The 17,570-nt window shown below is 48.3% G+C and overlaps 1 protein-coding gene across 1 annotated transcript; it reads left to right on the top strand.

Annotated features, from left to right (window-relative positions):
• The first annotated feature begins 594 nt into the window (after window positions 1–594).
• On the top strand, window positions 595–11,831 carry LOC143291314 (DNA-directed RNA polymerase III subunit RPC10-like). The gene is made up of 3 exons (XM_076601168.1): window positions 595–776; window positions 3,026–3,113; window positions 11,379–11,831. The coding sequence occupies exons 1-3, from the start codon at window positions 666–668 to the stop codon at window positions 11,504–11,506; spliced, it is 327 nt and encodes a 108-aa protein (XP_076457283.1). The 5' UTR covers window positions 595–665; the 3' UTR covers window positions 11,507–11,831.
• The last annotated feature ends 5,739 nt before the right edge of the window (window positions 11,832–17,570 follow it).

The following is a 17,570-nucleotide window of genomic DNA, read 5'->3' as shown; positions in this document are numbered from 1 at the left end:
TGGTGTAGCGTATATGGTTATCCGAACGCAGTGACGCCTCCTTGAGCGACCGAAACTGAAACTGAAACTGTGACCTCCTTATTACTGAGTGGAAAAGATTAAGAAGCCACCAAAGATATTGCGATTATTACTAATTTATTTATGGGTGACTGAGACGGATGGGGCATTCTATGCACTGCACTCCTCAGCCACGGTGTATATTGTGCTTTTTCATCCGGCTTTTATGATAGTAATGTGGTAAGCCCCAGGGACTAAATAATGATTACTATATTAGTTTCTAAGTCCGTGGATATAAGCTGACGGATGAATTAACTGGGCAGCTGGCTGGCTCAAAAGAAAAAAAGGGGGGAGGGGGTTGGCGGGAGGGGAGGGGGGATGCGGGGGTGGGGGTGGGGGCAGCCGGGGGGCTTTGGGGGTCCATCTGTCTTTAATTTTGTGTTAGATACACATTGGTGGTTTTTTTTGTTTGTTTGTTTTGTTTTGTTTTGTTTTTGTTTTTTTGTTTTTTCGTTGTTTTCGTTTCGTTTCTGGCTTTTACTGGATTTTGGTATAACGTCAGTCTGATAAAGATTCGTACTTCGCGAACAGAAGAGTTTCCGCCAGTTCGCTGCTGATTCTACCTACCGGACTCTGATTTCATCCAGGGAAAAAACGTGAACTTAAAAATGCTGATATATTGCCCTGTTTGTTCGGGAGTTTTGGGGACTGAGGAAGGGCCCTATTCTCTTCGCTTTGCTTGTAAAACCTGTCCGTACGTCCGGAATATAACAAAAAAGGTAATTTTCTCAACGTCAACATGGGTACCAAAAACGTTTCGCCACTTTCGGGTTTCATCATTTTCATTTTTGTGTGAATGTTATTGTTTGTTTCCATCGTTTTTGTCCGTATGTTTTATAAGCGTATCCCTTTTCCTTTATTATGGATGTCTTTTTCCAACATCAATTTGACCATTCTCAGACAATTATGTATAGAGTCAGATTACACACGTGGAACACGTGGGGAAGATGAAAGAGTGAAAATAGACGAGTACTGCATGAACCAAGTTTAAATCATGGTATACATAATAAAATCGCAAGTATAGGTTTGATCACAACAAGAGAAATCATAATCTGGTGACGGGGGAAAGAGGGTAATTCTGATTTATCAGTTGAAATTCAGGACGAAAAAATGCGGCTGTCTTTGGCAGTACTAATATTAATAAATCCAAATGTGTTGTTTGTCCTTTGGGGTGGAAGATGACCATGACTTAAAGCTGACCTGTATGATACAATATAATTATTCCTTGTTTTCCAGCTGACAGCCCGACGGTACCCATATTAATCACTTATGGCTGAGGTACACTGACTTAACAGTTAAAGCTGAACTATATCAGTAGATTAATAGTATATTATACAGTATTCCTTGTTTTCCAGCTGACAGCCCTATGGTATCCATGTTAATCACTTATGGCTGAGGTACACTGGCTTAAAGCTGACCTATATCAGTATATGATACAAGATTCCTTGTTTTCCAGCTGACAGCCCGACGATACCCATGTTAATCACTTGGCTGAGGTGCACTGGTTTAAAGCTGACCTATATCAGTATATGATACAAGATTCCTTGTTTTCCAGCTGACAGCCCGACGATACCCATGTTAATCACTTGGCTGAGGTGCACTGGTTTAAAGCTGACCTATATCAGTATATGAATCATGATAGTTGATACAATATTCCTTGTTTTCCAGCTGACAGCCCGACGATACCCATGTTAATCACTTGGCTGAGGTGCACTGGTTTAAAGCTGACCTATATCAGTATATGAATCATGATAGTTGATACAATATTCCTTGTTTTCCAGCTGACAGCCCGACGATACCCATGGTAATCACTTGGCTGAGGTACACTGGCTTAAAGCTGACCTATATCAGTATATGAATCATGATAGTTGATACAATATTCCTTGTTTTCCAGCTGACAGCCCGACGATACCCATGTTAATCACTTGGCTGAGGTACACTGGCTTAAAGCTGACCTATATCAGTATATGATACAATATTCCTTGTTTTCCAGCTGACAGCCCGACGATACCCATGTTAATCACTTGGCTGAGGTACACTGGCTTAAAGTTGACCTATATCAGTATATGAATCATGATAGTTGATACAATATTCCTTGTTTTCCAGCTGACAGCCCTATGGTATCCATGTTAATCACTTGGCTGAGGTGCACTGGTTTAAAGCTGACCTATATCAGTATATGATACAATATTCCTTGTTTTCCAGCTGACAGCCCGACGATACCCATGGTAATCACTTGGCTGAGGTGCACTGGTTTAAAGCTGACCTATATCAGTATATGAATCATGATAGTTGATACAATATTCCTTGTTTTCCAGCTGACAGCCCGACGATACCCGTGGTAATCACTTGGCTGAGGTACACTGGCTTAAAGCTGACCTATATCAGTATATGAATCATGATAGTTGATACAATATTCCTTGTTTTCCAGCTGACAGCCCGACGATACCCATGTTAATCACTTGGCTGAGGTACACTGGCTTAAAGCTGACCTATATCAGTATATGATACAAGATTCCTTGTTTTCCAGCTGACAGCCCGACGATACCCATGTTAATCACTTGGCTGAGGTACACTGGCTTAAAGTTGACCTATATCAGTATATGAATCATGATAGTTGATACAATATTCCTTGTTTTCCAGCTGACAGCCCTATGGTATCCATGTTAATCACTTGGCTGAGGTGCACTGGTTTAAAGCTGACCTATATCAGTATATGATACAAGATTCCTTGTTTTCCAGCTGACAGCCCGACGATACCCATGTTAATCACTTGGCTGAGGTGCACTGGTTTAAAGCTGACCTATATCAGTATATGAATCATGATAGTTGATACAATATTCCTTGTTTTCCAGCTGACAGCCCGACGATACCCATGGTAATCACTTGGCTGAGGTACACTGGCTTAAAGCTGACCTATATCAGTATATGAATCATGATAGTTGATACAATATTCCTTGTTTTCCAGCTGACAGCCCGACGATACCCCAAACTGAAGGAGGTCGATGATGTGCTGGGTGGTGCTGAAGCTTGGAAAAATGTGGACAACACTGATGGTCAGTTCTCTTCTTTTAATTTCATTCATTTATGAGTTAAATTCTTGTTGTTGTTCTGCTTCATCCTCTTCTTTGTCTTCTCTTTCATCATCTTCTTTATTGTCTTCTTTGTTATTATTTTTCAGATTAGCTTGAAATTTTCCTTTTTGCCATTTTTCCATGTAGGTCTTTGCGACAACAGACACAGTAGCACAGGGTTGAGTGCACTCAGTTCAGAAGTGCAATTTGGTGTCATATACTGTACCATGTCAAACTGATGCAAACTAGGCCTATTGGTTTGCTCTGCTTGGCCAAATTTCGCGCGGCTAACAGTGAAAAGATGGGCCCACCGCTCTCAGCCAATCAAACGCCTCTAAAAACTATAAGCGCTTAATCATTCCTTTGGCCAAGGCTCTCCACGCCATCTTGTCAGGTTTACGCTCTGTCTCGTCTTACGCTTTTTTCGGCTGTTCAGCGTATCCTTTTGGCCTTATTTTGTTGCATGCGGCTTGTGTTTATTGTATTCTTACATTCTGTGTACTCGATTCGACTCGGCACCCTCGATTCGTTCGATTTTTTCTGCCTCTAAGTCGATCCTGTCTTTCCTTTCTCTGTTGGGGGTCGGATTTTCGCTGGGTGCCTAAGCGCGGGTTCCATGCCTCGTGTGCCATACCACGAAGGCAGGGAATCATGATGCTGGGATTGAGACTCGGTAAGAGACTCTCCCAGGCCCGGAGCTCATGATTCCTCCCGATACGGACCGCGGCGATGCGTCGTTAGACGCTGATCGCGGAGGCGACGTTCGTACCAGTAAAACGGTCATGAAGGGGACCGGGGGGAAAGAGGTACGAGCGTCGCCTCCCGAGGTGTCCCAGCGCGAGGCAGGGAGAGGGGGGAATGGCAAGTCATCTCCGTGCTGTGGGGACTCGCAGCTAGGCGCGGACTCCCGAGGAGAGGCCGCGCCCGGCCATTACCCGGGTCCCCACTCGGAGACGGCCCTCACGTGCCCCATTGTTGTTCCCCCTCCTCCCTTCTCTGTCGACCCCCCTCCCCCACCTCCTTTTGGGGGGGGAGAAAAATTTGGTTCCGGGGGGGGATCTCTACTTTGCCCACCCCGGGCCAAGCCACCCCAGTCTCCCCACGGGAGGGGATTCGGGGTGCGTGGCAACCTGCTCTGCAGGTCTTCCCGCTATCCGGCCGGTCTCCCCTGCTGGGGGAGGCCCGTGCGTGTCAGGCGGTTCCGGGCAGTCAGCCCGCTCGTCTTCGGGCGGGACTGACACCCAAGTCGGACCTGACCTCCCTCCGACTTGGCCAGGTTGTTCCCTTCATGGAGGTCAATGCACCAGTGACCCTTGGGGTTTGGGTCACAGTATGGCTGGTGCCCACGGGTAGTTACCCCCATTCTACCCGTACTGGGGCGCATCTAGGATGCACACTGGGTTGCCGGGAGCACCAAGGGCCAGCCCCTTGTCCGCTCCCCACCGGACCCAACCCAGCACATCTCACAGGGTGACACACACAGCCCCGACAAGTGGGATCGACTTCTTGTCGGTCAGGTCGAGTTCCTCGACCAATATTGCCACTCTGTCCACAAATCGGGCCTCTGTCAACCCACAGGTGACCACCACGGTCACAACGGCCTCCTTGTCAGGACCGACGGCTGCTCAGGGGCCCTACTCGGCCCGGCGGAGCCGGCAGTCCCCACCTGCCCAGCCCTCGGTCCTACAGTGAGATGAGTGGGTGTTTGTCCCCACACAGCACTCGTGGGTCACTCTTGCATCCAGGGACGCCCTCTCTGAAAAGGTGTGGCACCCACCATCCCAAGCATGGTTGGACCTACGGTCCACACGCTCCCCACCCGCTTCAGGTGTCAAGGACATAACAGTGGCGGCCATGGTCCCGGCTCGGGATCGTCCCAGCTCATCCCGATGGGCTGACCACAGCTCACAGGACGCCCCAGTGGGTACATCCACTTGGGATGGCACCCAGCAGGGGATGGACTGCGAACAAGAGTGGGAGCCCCTGTCTTCGGATGAGGACGAACAAGCAGATGAGCACTCTTCGCCCACATCCCAGGGGGGACAGATTGAGCCCGTGCCTCCCTAGGGACCAGCCTGAACCAAACCCGGACTTTGCCGAGCTCGAACTGACCCTCCCCAATAGGGCCACGTATGCCGAAGCAGTCCCTCAGGCTACTTTGTTACCTTTGACCCTCCTTACGCCATGTGACTCTAACTCCAGAACCACAAGGCAACTCAGAGTGCCAGAAATGGTGCAGGTATGGCTTATTAAGTCAGCCCGCACTGTCAGGGGTGCTGCTTCCATCCCTCCTCTAGGCAGGGAGTCCCTCTCTGCCCCGGGCGCCTTTTCCCCGGGAAAGTTTCTTAAAGATTCCTACAAGGGAGGGTTGTGGTCCTGGTACACGCAGGACCACCCTGCCTACAGCGGAGCAGAGCCCTCCGCACAGGACAGGATGTTGGTCTCACAGCGCACCACCTTCCCCACTTCAGCTAACCTATCCTTTAAAACGTTAGCAGAGTGGGACAAATTGGCCCGCCGCTGCCCCCTCGAGGTTTCCACGGCGTACACCTTCGACACGTTCCTTCACAGGGCCAATGACCTGTGCGAACAGTGTCCAGTTAATCAGGACAAGGGGTCTCCTTCCTCTGTCCCGCCGGGCCTCTTCACCGACCAGAGGTTACACGCTTTTGGCAATAGGGTAGCATCTGGTCTCACGGCAGCTGCAGACACAGCTACCAGCCTTCACTTCAATACTGTGCTAGCGCGGCGTGATGCCATTTTCAGCCTCTCTAACATTCCTGTGGAGGAGAGGGCTGCCCTGCGGTCCATCCCAGCACAGCAGCACTCCCTCTTCGGCCAGTTCCCGCTCCATTTTGTCAGCCACAGGGCAGAGACAAACAGGGAGGTGGCCTCATATTTGGCCCACACCTCTCATGGGCTCCAGGGTTCTATGCCATTGAAGAGACTGGCCACCAGGGCCCCTCCATATACCACGCCGCCTGTCAAGGCAGCGTGTGCCGAATCAGTGGCAGAGGAATAAACCACCTTAGGTCTGTCCAAGCCGACCGGCCATGCCCAAGGCCAGAAGGCAGCACCCCCAATGACTGGGCCCCGATTCAGCACCGCCAGTCGTTCAGCCCCTCCAAGTAGGAAACTTGTCCCGGCATGCACATCAGTGGTGTGCTCTGGGACTCAACGACGGGATTATGTCGGTGCTAGAGTCGGGGTACATGCTGTCTTGGGTGGAGGATCTCCCCCCTCTAAAGATCCACTCTTCCTCCTTAGGTGCCCAGCTCAACGGAGCAGGAGAACGTCCTAGAAAAAGAGATATCGCACCCACTCCTCATGGGGCTATATCTCAACTCTCGGACCCGGGCCCCGGTTTTTACGGCTGGTTGTTGGTGATTCCAAAGGTCTCGGGAGGGTGGAGACCAGTTTTGGACTTGTCCCCCCTCAACAAATTCCTCCCCAAAATCAAACTCAAGATGGACACACAGGCACAGATTCGGGAGACCATCCAACAAGGTGATTGGCCTACCTCTATCGATCTGGAAGATGCTTATTTTCATATACTCATCCATTCGGCATCCCGTCGGTACCTGAGGTTCGTGTGGAGGGACAAGGGGATCCAGTTCCCGGCCCTCCCATTTGGTCTGTCCCTTGCCCCTTTCCTGTCTACCAAGGTGGTGCGGGAATTGGTGTCCATCGTCCGCTCGGAATCCATTTGTCTCTGTGTGTACCTGGACGACTTGCTTATCCTGGCCCAGTCGCAGGCCCGGTGCCTGAGTCATACGGCCAGACTTCTAGACCTTTGCTCCCAACTGGGCTTCCTCATGGACCAGCAGATATGCGATCTGTCCCCATGTCAGTCCTTCGACTTCTTAGGGATGAGATTCGACATGCGGTCTATGATAGTCTCTCTGGCGCCAGATCACTGGTACCGTCTGGCAGGCCTCCTCAGCCACTGGCGCCACTCCTCCCAAGATACAGCGCAGACACTTTCTTCCCTCTTGGTCATGATGGAGTCCACGGCACCTCTCATTCCCCTGGACAGGGTTCTCAAGCGCCCTCTCCAGAGGGTACTGAGGTTACGCCAGTCCCAGAGCACTCAGCCATGGGATACCCAGATATGTCTGGGCGAGTGGTTCCTCGAGGTGACATCAGAGTGGTTAATCACCCCCTTTGGACACAGGGGGTGCCCTTAGCCCCACCTACTCTTCAGGTGGCACTCTTCACAGACGCCTCCTCCCTGGGCTGGGGAGCCCACATGGACTCACTCTATGCAGCAGGGACTTGGTCCCCGGAGGAGCGCCTATGCCACATCAATGTTCTGGAACTGGAGGCAGTTCGCAGGACTCTCCTGCACTTCATGGGGGAGGCCACTGGCAAGACCATCCGCTTGTTCACGGACAAGACGACGGTCGCATGTTATGTGAACAAATGGGGGGAGCGCACTCGGCAGACCTCTCAATGCGGACTGAGGCTCTCCTCCGTTTGGTGCCACAGCAAGGGCATTGCACTTTCAGCGAGACACTGAGCAGGAAAAACCAACTTCTTGGCAGATGCTCTTAGCAGGCCCAAGAGTGTCATGCGCACAGAGTGCACCCTGGACAAGGACAGCCTTCAGGGGGTGTGGGAACAGTGGTTTCGGCCGATGGTGGACCTTGTTCAACAAGAGACTTCCCACTTCCGTGTCTTCGGTTGCCGACCCAGAAGCGTGGGCAGTGGATGCTCTCTCTCTAGATTGGAGCAGTCTGATTGCCTCCGCGTTTCCTCCCTTTCCAATTCTGTCCAAGGTGATACGGAAAGACAGATTGGAACACCCGCAGCCGATCCTCATTGCGCCGAAATGGCCAGCCCAGACCTGGTTTCCGGACCTTCAGTCCCTGACACATGTTCCCACCCCTGGAACTTGAAACCAAATCTCATCTGCTGAGGCAGCCTCACTCGGGCACTCCGCATTCCAATCCTCAACTGCTCCACCAGCACGCATGGCTGCTGTGCGGTCGGAACTGTCAGCATCACCATTGAAGTCCTCGACCCCTCGGTCGGCCTCTGTGTCGGCTGTGCTGACCCAGGGGTCTGCCTCCTCTGACCTCCTCTCCATAGTCACCAGAGCAAGGAGGCAGGGAATGGAGACTTTGTATGACTTTCGCTGGAAGATATGGTTGCGGTGGTGTACAGCTCAGGGCATTACCCCTACGAACCTTACGAGCATGCAGCTGGCCAACTTTCTGGCTCTCTGCTCCTCGGTTCATCCTGTCTGCTAGTTCTGTGCGAGGGTACAGGTCTGCCTTCTGTACCACAATGCAAACAGCTAGGTGGTTCCGCCTTTGAAGTGGATTGCCTGCTCAGAGAGGTGGCTAGGGGTGCCCCTCTGAAGGAAGCTAGAGACCCCAGAAGAGTGCCCCTCTGGGACTTGTTCCTGGTGCTGGATTTCATTCGAAAACAGCCCTTCCTACCATTGGGGACTATTCCTGTTGACATCCTCACCCTCAAGACCACTTTCCTTCTGTGGCTGGCCACAGGCAGTCGTAGAAGTGAGCTGCACGGGCTTAGTGAAATGCCACAAGATCTGGCCTTCCACAGAGATGGTTCCATCACTATTCGTTTCCTTCCAGAGTTTCTGGCTAAGAACCAAGACCCTGAGGTTCCTTCCCCCTCTCCGAGGGTCAGACCTTTGTCTGATATTCTTGCCCAAGATGATGAGGATAGGCACCTGTCCTGTTCGGTGTCTCAAATATTATTGGGATAGGTCTCGCCATAGGCGTTCTTCTCAGAGGGGTCTGCTCATCTCCCTCAATGAGAATTACAAGAAAGACATCGCTGCAGGCACCATTTCCCGCCAGGTTTCCCAAGTCATTCGTAGAGCCTACTCTCATGCACACAGGGATATCAGCTGTCTTCATCCCAGGGCACACGAAGTGCGGGCCATAGCTACTTCGGCTGCCTTCCAGCACTCAGTGCCAACGCAGCATGTCTTGGAGGCAGCCTTCTGGCCGTCTGAGAATCCCTTCATCAACTTCTACCTCAGGAATTTCCGTATGACCAGGGCTGACGGTTCCAAGGGGATTTCCTTTGTCGCGGCTAACACTGCCGTCTCAGTTACAAGGGCTCCCCATATGAACCAGTAGGCGTTGCCCGCCTCCATTTGCTTTAAATTCTGCATCAGTTTGACATGGTACAGTATATGACACCAAAAGGAGGAGTTTGTATTATACTCCATGTTTGGTGTTAAATATACTTACCATGTCAAACTCGAATGCCCGCCCGTCCGTCCCCGCGTCTCCGCCGTGGTTCTCATGGGGCATTTTTGTTCATGGCCACGGAATGATTAAGCGCTTATAGTTTTTAGAGGCGTTTGATTGCCTGAGAGCGGTGGGCCCATCTTTTCACTGTTAGCCGCGCGAAATTTGGCCAAGCAGAGCAAACCAATAGGCCTAGTTTGCATCAGTTTGACATGGTAAGTATATTTAACACCAAACATGGAGTATAATACAAACTCCTCCTGTCTCCTAACCGAGTCAGCATTGAGCAGTTACTTTCATTTCAGTGAAAAAAATGTCCTGTGTGCTACTGTGGTAGTAAATAATATATTGTTTTGATTTAAGACTGATGCCCTATCTTCATCACTATCTCACTAAGAAATAGATTTGAAAATGTGTCCATTGATAACTACTGACTGGATTGTTATAATTCTCATCTTGCCAGCAGTTCCTTATTTTCTTTTGTGTGTATGCTTTGAGTTAGTCTTTGTGGAAGAAAATTAGTAGTGATTGTCAACATTTCTAGACCAAAGTCCATAGCAATGGTTAGGATATATCTAGGCATAAAGTTTCTAAACATATAATTCTATCAGTTTTTTTTAATTTTTTTTTTAATAGAAATGTGCAGTGGTTTTTGTTATAAATACAACAGCAGTGTCTGACGATAGAAGGTTGTGTGTATGCTGTGGTGTGGGTACTGTATGTGTATTGCAGTGTGTGACCATGGAAACGTGTGTGTTGTGATGTGCAGTGAGTCACTTGAGATGTTTGTGGATGGTGTGGTCGAGGGTACTGTAGTGCAGTGTGTGACTACAAATTATGTATATTGTGTGGACATGCGTACTGTGGTGCAGTGTGTGACTGTATAAATTATGTATATGGTGTGGTCATGTGTATCTAGTGCAGTGTGTGACTATACCATGTGTGTATCTAGTGCAGTATGTGACAATACCATGTGTGTATCTAGTGCAGTGTGTGATTATACCATGTGTGTATCTAGTGCAGTGTGTGACTATACCATGTGTGTATCTAGTGCAGTGTGTGACTATACCATGTGTGTATCTAGTGCAGTGTGTGACTATACCATGTGTGTATCTAGTGCATTGTGTGACTATACCATGTGTGTATCCAGTGCAGTGTGTGACTACACAATGTATGTGTTGTGGCTGTGTGTATCCAGTGCAGTGTGTGACTGTACAATGTGTGTATCTAGTGCAATGTCTGACTACACAATGTGACTACACAGTGTGTGTATCTAGTGCAGTGTGTGACTACACAATGTTTGTATCTAGTGCAGTGTGTGACTACACAATGTGTGTATCTAGTGCAGTGTGTGACTACACAATGTGTGTATCTAGTGCAGTGTGTGACTACACAATGTGTGTGGTGTGGCTGTGTGTATCTAGTGCAGTGTGTGACTACACAATGTGTGTATCTAGTGCAGTGTGTGACTACACAATGTGTGTATCTAGTGCAGTGTGTGACTACACAATGTGTGTATCTAGTGCAGTGTGTGACTACACAATGTGTGTATCTAGTGCAGTGTGTGACTACACAATGTGTGTGGTGTGGCTGTATGTATCTAGTGCAGTGTGTGACTACACAATGTGTGTATCTAGTGCAGTGTGTGACTACACAATGTGTGTGGTGTGGCTGTATGTATCTAGTGCAGTGTGTGACTACACAATGTATGTATCTAGTGCAGTGTGTGACTACACAATGTGTGTATCTAGTGCAGTGTGTGACTACACAATCTGTGTGGTGTGGCTGTGTGTATCTAGTGCAGTGTGTGACTACACAATGTGTGTATCTAGTGCAGTGTGTGACTACACAATGTGTGTATCTAGTGCAGTCTGTGACTACACAATGTGTGTGGTGTGGCTGTGTGTATCTAGTGCAGTGTGTGACTACACAATGTGTGTATCTAGTGCAGTGTGTGACTACACAATGTGTGTATCTAGTGCAGTGTGTGACTACATATTGTGTGGTGTGGTTGCAGCGACATGCCCCAAGTGTCAGCATGACCGTGCCTACTTCATGCAGATCCAGACCCGATCAGCTGATGAACCGATGACTACCTTCTACAAGTGCTGCAACATGAAGTGCAGCCACCGCTGGAAAGACTAAAACGTGTACACATGTGTACGTCATGACATATCTGTGGAGTTTTGCCTTTCCATGGGGGGACGGTGTGCACTAGTCCTGTGTGAACTGGAAACATTAACTCACTTCCACTGTGATATCTACTGGAGAGTTTCTCATGGACAAGTGTTCTGTTTCAGTGCTTTTGAGATGTGTGATGTTATGGATTTGAAGAAATTAAGTGAAAAAGTGAAAGCGTATTTGAATGGAATGTTTCCCCAGTTCATTTGAAAACAACAAAGTTGAGTGCATGACTATCAGTGTATCAGATTGTGAAATTTGGCAGACTTAATATCAGTTATCACCTTGTTCATTTTTTTACCAATGTCTTTTTTTCTTGAATAGTTTATGATTAAAAAAAAAAACACTAAAGGGATTTTGTCAACTAACAAACAGCACACACACAATCATCAGAGACCCTGACTAGTGTTTGACACATTCTGATAGTTTGACTGTTGATGTGCCATTATTGTGTAATGTTTATCACTATTAGCATGATTGGTTGGTGTAGACCCTACTGCATGCATTCTGAGCGTCACTCTGTCTCACATCCTGATCTTGGTGGGACTGAAGCTCCCGTACAGGTCTTTCACTCTCTCTATGGCTTTACAAGGTCCCAGTGACCTGCTGGATGAAGATGCAGTGCGTCCTGTCCATTCCCAAAGTGTCCAGGGCGCCATCCCCTGCATTGTTTCTGACGCCCTGTCATCTGCAGAGTGAGGCACGGCTGTCTCACTGGCAGTTGGGTCTCCTGTCTTTTCAACCAGGTCACACGGCAGGCAGGCTGTTCCTGTGTCTTTGAAAGCCACTTCTTGCCAGTGTTGCTGACTTTCTCTGCAGCCGGCATCCAGCAGGTTTGAGAAGTCCCCTCCGGGACGACGAAGTGGCTTATTTTGTCAGTGGTCACACTGTGTATCTCTCTTGCCTAGAGAGAAGCTGAGGAGCCGTTTTTGTTGTTCAAACCAGAGAACACAGACTTTGTTACCCCAAATAGAGGGAAATATTGGCTGGTCCTTGTTTTCTTCTGGATGTCAAATAATTGAACTTCCAGTTCAAGCTATTTCATTCACCATTTTCTTCTCACTTTCCCTGCTTGGTTTTCTTATTCAGCTCCATATGTCTAGAACAGTTTACCGCACTATCTTCGCCAATCTCCCTCATTTCAGTCTTTTAAAACTGGTCTGAAAACACATCTTTTGAAAACACCTATCCATAGACCTTCCATACCTTTTCAGTTATAGACCATGCAGACTCTCTCTATTTTGTTGTGTGTTTGTGTGTGTAATTATGCAATGTAGTACGTTAGATCATTATTTTTCTTCTTCTTTCTTTTGTGAGTTATTGCGTGTGTGCATGCATGTGTGTGTGTTTGTGTGTGTGTGTTTAATGTTTATTGCAAGGCGCGTTGAGCTCTCTTTAAGGGAGGAAAGTGCTGAACAAATGTCCATTATTATTATTATTATTATTATTATTATTATTATTATAACATACACAGGTCAGACACTCACAGAGCAATGTGTTTAGTTTCCCTGTGAGCTGTCCCACTTCCTGTTCTGCTGTACACACACAGGTGTCAGACACTCACAGAGCATTGTGTTTAGTTTACCTGTGAGCTGTCCCACTTCCTGTTCTGCTGTACACAGGTGTCAGACATTCACAGAGCATTGTGTTTAGTTTCCCTGTGAGCTGTCCCACTTCCTGTTCTGCTGTACACACACAGGTGTCAGACACTCACAGAGCATTGTGTTTAGTTTCCCTGTGAGCTGTCCCACTTCCTGTTCTGCTGTACACACACAGGTGTCAGACACTCACAGAGCATTGTGTTTAGTTTCCCTGTGAGCTGTCCCACTTCCTGTTCTGCTGTACACACACAGGTGTCAGACACTCACAGAGCATTGTGTTTAGTTTCCCTGTGAGCTGTCCCACTTCCTGTTCTGCTGTACACACACAGGTGTCAGACACTCACAGAGCATTGTGTTTAGTTTCCCTGTGAGCTGTCCCACTTCCTGTTCTGCTGTACACACACAGGTGTCAGACACTCACAGAGCATTGTGTTTAGTTTCCCTGTGAGCTGTCCCACTTCCTGTTCTGCTGTACACACACAGGTGTCAGACACTCACAGAGCATTGTGTTTAGTTTCCCTGTGAGCTGTCCCACTTCCTGTTCTGCTGTACACACACAGGTCAGTCACTCACAGAACATTGTGTTTAGTTTCCCTGTGAAGTGTCCCACTTCCTGTTCTGCTGTACACAGGTGTCAGACATTCACAGAGCATTGTGTTTAGTTTACCTGTGAGCTGTCCCACTTCCTGTTCTGCTGTACACACACACGTGTCAGTCACTCACAGAGCATTGTGTTTAGTTTACCTGTGAGCTGTCCCACTTCCTGTTCTGCTGTACACACACACGTGTCAGTCACTCACAGAGCAATGTGTTTAGTTTACCTGTGAGCTGTCCCACTTCCTGTTCTGCTGTACACAGGTGTCAGACATTCACAGAGCATTGTGTTTAGTTTCCCTGTGAGCTGTCCCACTTCCTGTTCTGCTGTACACGCACGTGTCAGTCACTCACAGAACATTGTGTTTAGTTTACCTGTGAGCTGTCCCACTTCCTGTTCTGCTGTACACACACGTGCCAGTCACTCACAGAACATTGTGTTTAGTTTACCTGTGAGCTGTCCCACTTCCTGTTCTGCTGTACACACACAGGTCAGACATTCACAGAGCATTGTGTTTAGTTTACCTGTGAGCTGTCCCACTTCCTGTTCTGCTGTACACACACAGGTCAGACACTCACAGAGCATTGTGTTTAGTTTACCTGTGAGCTGTCCCACTTCCTGTTCTGCTGTACACACACAGGTGTCAGACACTCACAGAGCATTGTGTTTAGTTTACCTGTGAGCTGTCCCACTTCCTGTTCTGCTGTACACACACAGGTCAGACATTCACAGAGCATTGTGTTTAGTTTACCTGTGAGCTGTCCCACTTCCTGTTCTGCTGTACACACACAGGTCAGTCACTCACAGAGCATTGTGTTTAGTTTCCCTGTGAGCTGTCCCACTTCCTGTTCTGCTGTACACGCACGTGTCAGTCACTCACAGAGCATTGTGTTTAGTTTCCCTGTGAGCTGTCCCACTTCCTGTTCTGCTGTACACACACAGGTCAGACACTCACAGAGCATTGTGTTTAGTTTACCTGTGAGCTGTCCCACTTCCTGTTCTGCTGTACACAGGTGTCAGACATTCACAGAGCATTGTGTTTAGTTTACCTGTGAGCTGTCCCACTTCCTGTTCTGCTGTACACAGGTGTCAGACATTCACAGAGCATTGTGTTTAGTTTACCTGTGAGCTGTCCCACTTCCTGTTCTGCTGTACACACACAGGTCAGACACTCACAGAACATTGTGTTTAGTTTACCTGTGAGCTGTCCCACTTCCTGTTCTGCTGTACACACACACGTGTCAGTCACTCACAGAGCATTGTGTTTAGTTTACCTGTGAACTGTCCCACTTCCTGTTCTGCTGTACACACACAGGTCAGACACTCACAGAGCATTGTGTTTAGTTTCCCTGTGAGCTGTCCCACTTCCTGTTCTGCTGTACACACACAGGTGTCAGACACTCACAGAGCATTGTGTTTAGTTTACCTGTGAGCTGTCCCACTTCCTGTTCTGCTGTACACACACAGGTGTCAGACACTCACAGAGCATTGTGTTTAGTTTCCCTGTGAGCTGTCCCACTTCCTGTTCTGCTGTACACACACAGGTCAGACACTCACAGAGCATTGTGTTTAGTTTTGCAGACTGGATCATAGACTTTCTAACTGTCTTGCTCCCCTATTAGTTACCTCACGGACGTTTCACACACATCAGTCTTAGGAGGCTGCAGCACGCAACACACACACACACACACACACACACACACACACACATAACCACACACACACACGAGACAGCCAACTTGTTTTCATGGACAGTAAAAGGATCTAACAGCATTTGTGTGTTTCTCTGTGTGTGTGTGTGTGTGTGTGTGTGTGATTTACATCGTGGAGATCCTGCAGTGCTGCTTTGTCACTCACATATGTGTTGGTCTGATTTTGCATAAACAGAACGCTAACCTCAAAGCTCCATATTAATAACCGTCATGCATTTAATCACAAAACAGAACAATGACTTCACTTATTCAGACAACAGATAACTAACTTTGATGCCCCATGTTGGCAATGACTTCATGCACTTATTCACAAAACAGAACACTAAATTCACTTATTCACAAAACAGAACACCAGCTTTGATGCCCCATGTTGACAATAACTTCATGCACTTATTCACAAAACAGAACACAAAACTTCACTTATTCACAAAACACTATGACTGCAGACTGAGTTAGACAACACAAGTCACACCTGAACTGACTGCAGACTGAGTTAGACAACAGTGAACACACGTCACACGTAATGACACCTGAACTGACTGCAGACTGAGACAACACACGTCAGACGTAATGACACCTGAACTGACTGCAGACTGAGTTAGACAACACACGTCACACGTAATGACACCTGAACTGACTGCAGACTGAGTTAGACAACACACGTCAGACGTAATGACACCTGAACTGACTGCAGACTGAGTTACACGTCACACGTCACACGTAATGACACCTGAACTGACCGCAGACTGAGACAACACACGTCAGACGTAATGACACCTGAACTGACTGCAGACTGAGTTAGACGTCACACGTAATGACACCTGAACTGACCGCAGACTGAGTTAGACAACACACGTCACACGTAATGACACCTGAACTGACTGCAGACTGAGTTAGACAACACACGTCACACGTAATGACACCTGAACTGACCGCAGACTGAGTTGGACAACACACGTCACACGTAATGACACCTGAACTGACCGCAGACTGAGTTAGACAACACACGTCACACGTAATGACACCTGAACTGACCGCAGACTGAGTTGGACAACACACGTCACACGTAATGACACCTGAACTGACCGCAGACTGAGTTAGACAACACACGTCACACGTAATGACACCTGAACTGACTGCAGACTGAGTTAGACAACACACGTCACACGTAATGACACCTGAACTGATTGCAGACTGAGTTAGACAACACACGTCACACGTAATGACACCTGAACTGACTGCAGACTGAGTCAGACAACACACGTCACACGTAATGACACCTGAACTGACTGCAGACTGAGTTAGACAACACACGTCACACGTAATGACACCTCAAGGGAAACTGAATGGAGACGGAGGAGGGGCTGCAGACGAGGTGGCGCGCGCGCGCGCGTGTGTGTGAGTGTGCGTGTTTTTGTGTTTTAGTGCGTGTTTCTGCGTGCGTGAATGTGTTGTGTCTGCGTCAGTGTGTGTCTTTGTGTGTGTGTGTGTGTGAATGCGTGCGTGTCTGCGTCGCGTCAGTGTGTGTGTGCGTGTGCTTGATGGCACAGGGAAGCGGCCGTCAAAACAGCACAAACTGATTTGTGAAAAGGGATTGGGTAAACGTTGACGACTTTGGCACTGAATAGTGATCGCTTCGATCTGTTTGGCACTGAATAGTGATCGCTTCGATCTGTTTGGCACTGAATAGTGATCGCTTCGATCTGTTGTCTTCTCCCTTTTCAGCGAGAGAATGGAGCCTTTTGATAACGAGAGTCTATACGAATAACCTGCCCCCCCCCCCCTCTCTCTCTCCACAGTCTGCGTGTGTCTGGTTCTCTGCTCTTTCTCCCCCACTTCCTTGTCTTTTTTTGTTCTGTCCCAGTTCAGTTTCGTTTTTCACCAGGGTGTACTCCTTCACATTCCTGCTCTGCCCAGTGAAGTGAAAAGCATAAGTGTGCGTTGCGACAGCACAACTTTTTTAAAATTTTTATTTTTTATCGAGTGGGTCTATTTATCCCCCTTCCCCACCTCCACCCGCTATTCATGCGCCCCCTCCCCCCCTTCCCATTCCACGTGACGACACAGCTTTAACCCGTGGGTCTATTCATCCCCCCTCACCCACCAACGTTTTCTTTTTC

Source organism: Babylonia areolata, chromosome 16 (assembly GCF_041734735.1).
Source record: "Babylonia areolata isolate BAREFJ2019XMU chromosome 16, ASM4173473v1, whole genome shotgun sequence".
In the NCBI taxonomy this organism is placed as follows: Eukaryota; Metazoa; Mollusca; class Gastropoda; order Neogastropoda; family Buccinidae; genus Babylonia; species Babylonia areolata.
Note: the sequence above shows the minus strand (reverse complement) of the source record. Positions and strands in the feature narration are given on the sequence as shown.

What these genes read in the sequence shown, in the direction of transcription:
- LOC143291314 (XM_076601168.1), top strand. Translation starts at nt 666, where the DNA reads ATGCTGATATATTGCCCTGTTTGTTCGGGAGTTTTGGGGACTGAGGAA. An exon ending in TCCGGAATATAACAAAAAAG is followed by an intron (nt 777 to 3,025) that starts GTAATTTTCTCA and finishes CTTGTTTTCCAG; the next exon opens with CTGACAGCCCGACGATACCC. An exon ending in AAATGTGGACAACACTGATG is followed by an intron (nt 3,114 to 11,378) that starts GTCAGTTCTCTT and finishes GTGTGGTTGCAG; the next exon opens with CGACATGCCCCAAGTGTCAG.